The sequence below is a fragment of the Aulonocara sp. 'chitande type north' Nkhata Bay genome, linkage group LG16, assembly GCF_057382095.1.
Source record: "Aulonocara sp. 'chitande type north' Nkhata Bay isolate Kocher_YH1m ecotype deep benthic linkage group LG16, A_spYH_male_GT1.1, whole genome shotgun sequence".
Classification (NCBI taxonomy): Eukaryota; Metazoa; Chordata; class Actinopteri; order Cichliformes; family Cichlidae; genus Aulonocara; species Aulonocara sp. 'chitande type north' Nkhata Bay.
The window spans coordinates 26,353,377-26,360,579 of record NC_141359.1 but is presented as its reverse complement, the minus strand read 5'-3'; the positions used below and the strand labels follow the sequence as shown (position 1 = coordinate 26,360,579).

General features: G+C 39.9%; 2 protein-coding genes across 5 annotated transcripts in view; one reads left to right on the top strand and one right to left on the bottom strand.

The window, feature by feature from the left end:
- Nucleotides 1-243: 243 nt before the first annotated feature.
- On the bottom strand, nucleotides 244-1,374 carry rprma (reprimo, TP53 dependent G2 arrest mediator candidate a). Its single transcript, XM_086266594.1, has one exon. It carries the CDS (start codon nucleotides 1,118-1,120, stop codon nucleotides 812-814), a length of 309 nt encoding a protein of 102 aa, XP_086122720.1. The 5' UTR covers nucleotides 1,121-1,374; the 3' UTR covers nucleotides 244-811.
- Nucleotides 1,375-3,595: 2,221 nt separating this feature from the next.
- galnt13 (polypeptide N-acetylgalactosaminyltransferase 13) overlaps nucleotides 3,596-7,203 on the top strand; it is a 35,288-nt gene continuing 31,680 nt past the window's right edge. For 3 of the 4 annotated variants that reach the window (XM_086265820.1, XM_086265819.1, XM_086265815.1), the window contains exon 1: nucleotides 3,596-4,005. The gene's annotated coding sequence lies outside the window, so the exon portion shown is untranslated. The remainder of the gene's footprint in view (nucleotides 4,006-7,203) is intronic. The other variant, XM_086265816.1, reaches the window with a different exon arrangement.

Sequence of the window (7,203 nt, the reverse complement as noted above, 5' to 3'; positions counted from 1 at the left end):
AGGGAAAAGCAGCTATTTCTTTGTTCCCTGTAACTGTACAACTCTTCATAGATATAGATAAAGCTTAAAAATATATATTCATCGGGATCAGTACCCTCTGTTGTATTTTAACATCATGTCATTATCACAGTATGAATCAAAGAGCTCTTTCTCCTGCTGTAATTTTAGCTTCTGAGATCTCAGTTACTTTGGCAGAGGGCGTGGTGGAGGATATGACAGAAAAGCAGATCTTAAGAAGAAAACTTTAATTACAGAATGAATTTATTCAAATGAACATGATACACAGCATTACGGACTTTCACCGCTGCCGACAAAGACACGCAAACAACTGTCACCAGAAAATAGAGAGCTGCATGTTGCATGCAGAGGCATACAACATTCATGTATTTTGCCCTTGCATTTTCGATGCAAGGAGGTATTTCTAAGCAGCAAATACAAAGACTTTGCCACTATTTTGACAAAGGATGCTGCTTTACAAACAGGGAAACTATACTGAAATGACAACAGTGCGTGATTAAATAGCCTACAGTACTTAATACAACAATAGGCTTAAAACGCACTATACCTCTAGAAGATGAATGAGTCTTTCTTGGCTTTAAAGGCCAGCAGAAATAAGGTAGACCCACCCCGTGAGTATCAGCCACCAGCAGAGTTCAGTTACCTCTTGCAAGGTGACCGCTCCTCTGAGTTCTTGTTTCTTTTTCTAAGTACCATTATGAAAACGGGGCCCGGTTTTGGCGGCTGATCATCACACTGTCTCCGATCTGTGGCCATCTGATCAGAGTGTGATCACTGTATATGTCTTTATCAGTCAGTAGGCTCCAACAATAACTGCTTCCGCTTCTTTTGACGGTCTTCTGTCCGTTACCAAAAAGTTTATCATCCCCTCTGACTTTATGAGGAGGTTGCAGCCTAAGAAAAATATGCCAAACACCACCGTGAGGGATAAAACGCACATGACAGCTATCTGGACCACCCTCATGATGAAGAGGCTCCTCTCATCCGGAGCGGCTGCCACAAAGCCATTATCAGTCACCACGGATGAAAAGTTGCAGCAAAAAACCTCCTCTGTCTTGTTGAATAGGCCGCTCTCTGTTTGGTTGAAGCCGGTGTTATTCATGTCTACTTTCGCAAAACCAAACTTTCAGTGCGACAGATGCGGAAGGCGGAGAGAGAAAGACGCGCTGGGCACGATCCGGCAGAAATTGTCATCAAGTGAAAAGTGAAGATGAGGAGGCGGCGAGTTGAACAAGTTCCCTCAGATCAGACAGCGCTCTTCTTGAGTTTAACAAGCTGCTTTGGCATCGCATTACTGGGGATTTCATGTGGTGTGCTGCCAGTTTCAGAGCGGAATGAAGCCACCAGCCCCGCCGTTAAATAGCCAGACTGTCGCTGTTTTCCAGTGGCAGGAAGGCACAGCAAGAGCGCCACCATACGACCGGACCGCATGCGTGCTACTAATGTGCATGTATGTAGGACATTACGTACTGTCTGTTACGTATGTTTGGGTGTTTGCGGCCATCTGTGTGTTGGTGTGTGTATGCATGCATGGTTTACTGAGTTGGTGGTTCATTCAAAACCTTGACAGGTCTTTGCTGACCCCGTGTCAGAGAGAGGCCAGAGCAGCTTGCATCGTGTTCCTGCAGCCATACTGAAGACCAGAATTGTTCAATATACGAATGCAAAGTGAGCTTCATAAGCTTTACAAATGCGTGTTGCAGCTGAAACGGCACGTCTCAGTTTTTCTACATGAAGTAAATGATGTAGTAAATGTAGTAAGATGTAGTTAATACATGCGTAAAATTACAGAAAAAGTCCTGATGAATTTGTCTGTGAATTGAAAAGCAAACAAAAAACGAAAGAGAGAGAGAAATTTCTGTAGTTTTAATTGTTATTGTTGATCTGTTACTTAATTCCTTTTTATGAATGGCAACGATGATTATCAGATTACCCGGAAAAGCTGAAACCTATGAATATAAGTTAAAAGTCCAAAATATATTCCCTCCTACACATGATCTAAAGCCGCCCAGACTGGATGCTTAGCTGGCTGATTTAAGCTCCCCGTGATAATAATAAGAACACAAGTGTTACAGATGTTTGTAACAATGGCTTTGTTCATGACAGTGAACCAACATGCACAATATGAGGACCCTGAAATGGCTTGGAGGCAAATTTAATAATATGAATCAGTGTTTTTTCCACTGCCACATGCAAAAGGCCTGCTTATAGCACAGTGTTTTCCTATCTTGCCTTTAGGAGGTTTATGCCTCACACCTCACAGCTTTGGCCTGTCACAAACAACAAAAGGAATCCTTTCTGAATTTTTTTGAAATAAAGTTTTGAGTTCAAAACTCAGGTTATTTCCACTGAGTTTTACTTTACATTTCCCTCACAATTACCCAGCCAGTAGAGCTCACTCTAAAACTTGAAAAAAACTTTATACTATACATCAGCTGTCGTAGAAAAACATACTCCCCAAAGCCATCTAGTTACTCAAAGTCTTAAAACTACTACTACTAATAATAATGATAATAGAAGTATTATTTTCAATTTTTTTTATTACTTTCTAACTCAAGGAGGGCGTGTAGTGACATCTAGTGGATAATTTGGGTCTGATCTGAAGCCAGTGTTCATCTGCATACACTGCAGATATGAACGGAAGTCAGATTTATTTCACAGAAAACAGATTGCAGTATTTATTGCAGCTTCTTTATTGTCGCTGAGGTAAATGAAATAGCAATAAAGGAGAGTTTGGAGTCTGTGGCTGCACATTGTTGACAGTACATCAGAGTTATTATGATTCCCTGAATGTTTATTAAATGCTTCGGTTAGATTTTATCTGGCTAATTGCCCAGGGGCAAAACCGAGTTTCTTATCAATAACAGTAGATGGCAGCATTGTTCAACACGATCCACCAAAAGTCTGCTTCAAAATAGCTGTGATGTACACAAGTGTCTGTGTCGTTTGGAAATTTTCAGTGAATTGACCTTTAGACCCTGACCGGGTGTAATCTGCCTTAGAGTGCATTTTAACCAGCTTTCTCCTTGTCCCTACTGGAAACATAAACAGGAAAACGCTCTAACAGTTGCTTATAAGCTTTATAAAGGCGAAACTACAAAACCACACGAGGAATCAGGCTTAGTTCAGAATATTAGGACAAAGTTAAAACCGAGAATGTCAATAAAAGATCATTTCACAAAGAGCATAGGTATTTGGGCGTTTCTTTTGATTGCTTTTATAGCTGTATTTCTTGCTGCAGGTAACCTATGCTAAATGAAAAGTATGGGAAATAACTGTCATCAAGTTGACCTCCTAATATATGTCTGAGAAGATTCCGTGAAAACGAATTTAAAACAAAATAAAAATTCAAGTATCTAAAATCAAATTAAGCGTATTTCGATAAATGTATGTTAATATATGATTTAAAAAAACAAACACTATATTTGGTGGCATGCACGCGCCTACATTTACCAGACGCCCGTGAAGCCCTACTTCAAAGGGATTTCGTGAGCGACGTCGCTGTGAGCCAATCAGAGAGGAGACTCGGTATATATGCAGGTCGGTCTGAGCTGAGGTTAGATTGTGCTGACTATTATCTCAGCCTGTCCTCTTAGCGTTACAATATTCACTCGGAAAACAGGTGCGCGGAGAGAGGCGTCTGTTGCAGTGACCGCATATCCATTTAAACGCAAAAGGGGAAAAATAATGGAGACTCTTCATATCCACCGGTTTAGTGCGGCTCAGCCGGAGACTTATCACATTAAGGAGTCCACACAGGTACCATGAGAAGGTTTACTGGACGGACTGGATTTTGGACTACTCTGCGCTGAGATGGACTGCAACTTAGGTGTCTTTTTACGAGATGTTATGCGCTCGCGCGGTAAATTTGGCCCCGTTTTTTTAAACCAGTAATTAGCATTAGATTTGGGTATGTCGTCCACGTTCAACACGTTGCCCGGGAGCGAGTCAGGAACAGGTCAATGGTTCACTCCATCCATAATTTAGGTAAGCAAAGAGTGTCCCCGTTTTCTGTTGCGTGCACACCTTGCATAGCAAGACTAAAATTTGGCTCCTATGGTTACACATCACACCATTAAACCGTGATCTTAATGTGGTCGAGAGCTTGGTTATAGTTTAGATTTAATCTATATTACCATAAAATGAGTGGTTTTGGTTGGCTGCTCTTACAGTATTTGTCGTCTTGTTCATGTGACATCTAACAATTAATAAACCAGTCTTTGAAGCCAAGGCCTAATGTACCTGAACATGAATGAAAGATTGACAGATTGAGGGTAATCAACACTTTTAAGACCACCACAGTGAGCTATATAGATGGAGTCTTTTCTTCCAGTAAGCCTATGATTTTCTGCTGCCACAATCTCTTGCATATGCATAGTGGGCAATCTAAGATCAGTGTATGTATTGTTATTTTTCAGTGCCACTGCCAGTGTGACTTCCAGTTTGTACCAATATGTTTAACCCAATTATTAATTGTTTGTATGCCAGTTTTTTTTCTTTTACCATACATAACAAATACAGTTTTCATTTAACACTTAAGAAAGTACTGCAGCTTTACATGATGCTTGTGACCTTTTAGATGCAGGTGCGTGATGGGAAAATATCAAAGTCAATTATTAGCTGGCCTGGTCTCTCTTACTCCTAAGAAAGCACCCAAACCTCAGTGGGTGCTTTGATGGTCAGCAGGGTTTGTACTGTAAATGTGGAGGAGAAAAAGATTCATGCAAAAATGTTATGTTTTTTTAATTTATTAAATTTTTAGTCTCCTGTTACTGTCACAGCTCCATTGTCAGATGCTGATGTGAGCCGTGTCCAATTATATTACTGTGAAACGCAGTTTGGCAGCTTAAGTATACAGCCTTTCATTTGCATACAGTAGAAGCACTCCTGTTGAATGGGCGAGGAATACATAATTTAACTTGTAGCACTGCACCAGACATTTCACAACAAAGAGTGTTGCTAACAACACAATTAAGTGTCACTTGAGAAGCAGTTAATAATGGCCAGTGGTTTACACTCCTATTGAAAAGATTGAAAGAAAAAAAAAAATTGCTTCAAGTCGAGAATGTAGACATGTATTTTTAGAGCTGTGCACAGCAGACAGGAAATATTCATCTCTCCAGATGGTGGGACTAATTGAGTCAGACTTCTTCAGACCAGCAAACTCTTGGTGGTGTGGCTGGTGCAGTCATAGTCACCCAAATATGTTTGTAACACACATGCAGCAAAGCAGATGGTTAGAGATGCAAACAGACATCATAAAGGCAGAATCATCATTGATCTGTCTACAGTGTGAGTGGAGGTGATATGCTAGATGCAGACTTGTGTTTCGCTTTTAATGTCACAGTTTTGTTCATTACAATCATTAAGTGTAGACTGCATCCATCTACTTTATTGAGTAGTGTGCAGTTTCTGTCTGAGTGACTGAAATCATCCACTGCACTGTGATTTCAGTCTTGATGCAGCTGGGTAGAGGCTGCCTTGTTTTTGAATGAGATAAGAGTTAGCCTAAGGTAAGCGTGTCAGCCTCTGTGATGGACATTTAGACAGGGGGCACAGAGTTGGACTGAGAGGTGTGTGTGTGTGTGTGTGTGTGTGTGTGTGTGTGTGTGTGTGTGTGTGTGTGTGTGTGTGTGTGTGTGTGTGTGTGTGTGTGTGGTGCAAAGTCTTTACCATGCTGCATGCGAAAGATAAGGAAATCTGTCCTTACTCCTCTGCAGGCGTTTTTCAGCTAGTTATGAAAGTAACTACTCAGGTAAGTTATATCTAAATGCATAGTTATTTATGGAAACTATGTTTAATGTATTTTACATTTTGAGAATATCAAGAGGCTCGTGTGGCTTTAATACATGGGATGTACCACATCATCCTAGGCTGGAAACAATCTGTAGACCATCCAATCTTTTTGATCTGTTTTACTACCCAGAGTAATGTAAAAGCACTGTGGTGTATTTTGTTACAGATGTTCAAAAAACTCCTGACCATTTCTGTGCTTGGTTTGTGTATTTGAATGTAAGCGTTATTCATGACTGTAATATCATCCAGATTGTACTTTCGTAAGTCTTTCAGTTAACAAAAACCTATAATTTCAGTCAAGTATCCTTTTAGACAGAAAATTATGTTGTCTTTCATCAGAAATATTGTGAGGCGCACTTTCCATGCCAATGAGATATTTAACCTCTGCAAATTGCCTCTGGTATTTAAGCATCCCAGATGGTCTTAGCAGCACTACTGATGAAGTGGGTGAAGACTGTACAAGGGAAATGAGCATTCACTCATCCTCTCAAATGGAAGAATGCGAAGGGACTGTGGTCAGTCCAATGTGGGAGACTGGATTTGACCTTCATTCCTCAGTTTTTAATTTTTATTTATTTATTATTCTTGTAAAAGCAATAAAGAATGGAAATAGAAAATGAGAACCGTGTATGAAGAAAATATACTATGTGTAGTGCTATTTGTCTCATATGTTGCTCATCATTATTAGTTATAATTAGAAAATGTTTGCAGTAAAGTTAAACACCTGTAGAGAAGCAAAGATTGCTTGAGAATTGACCGTGATTTATAGAAGCACAGAGTTTGAGTAATAAGCTATTTGGCTATTATTTTACTCACCTTTTTTACTCTCTATGTGTTTATACACGTTTCTGCATTTAATCATTAGTTATTATTAATCTAGGCTCTCTTCCACCATATGTCTTTGCCCTGTCTTCCTCTCCTCACCCCCAACAGGTCGCCCCTGTCTGGTTGTCTGGTTCTGCCAGAGGTTTCTTCCTGTTAAAAGGGAGTTTTTCCTTCCCACTGTCGCAAAAGTGCTTGCTCACAGGGCGCTGTCTGATTGTTGGGTTTTCTGTTTTCTCTCTATTATTATAGGGTCTTTTCCCTGACAATATTAAGCTTCTTTCGGCAACTGTTGTTGTGATTTGGCGCTATATAATTTAAAGTGAATTAGACTCAGCTGAACCTAGAGTCATGATAAAAGGAAAGTATGCCCTAAGGTTTTACACTCTATGGTTTTACATAGCATGTAAATGTTACCAGGTCATAAAGTTAAGTAAATACGACATCAGATGACCTATAAAACATGACAAATTGCAGTACGCTGTGTTATTATTTATTTAACAGAAAATGAACTGAAGTGCAGATCGGTGTGTGAAAAGCTACATACCCACATGATTTAGTGGCTTA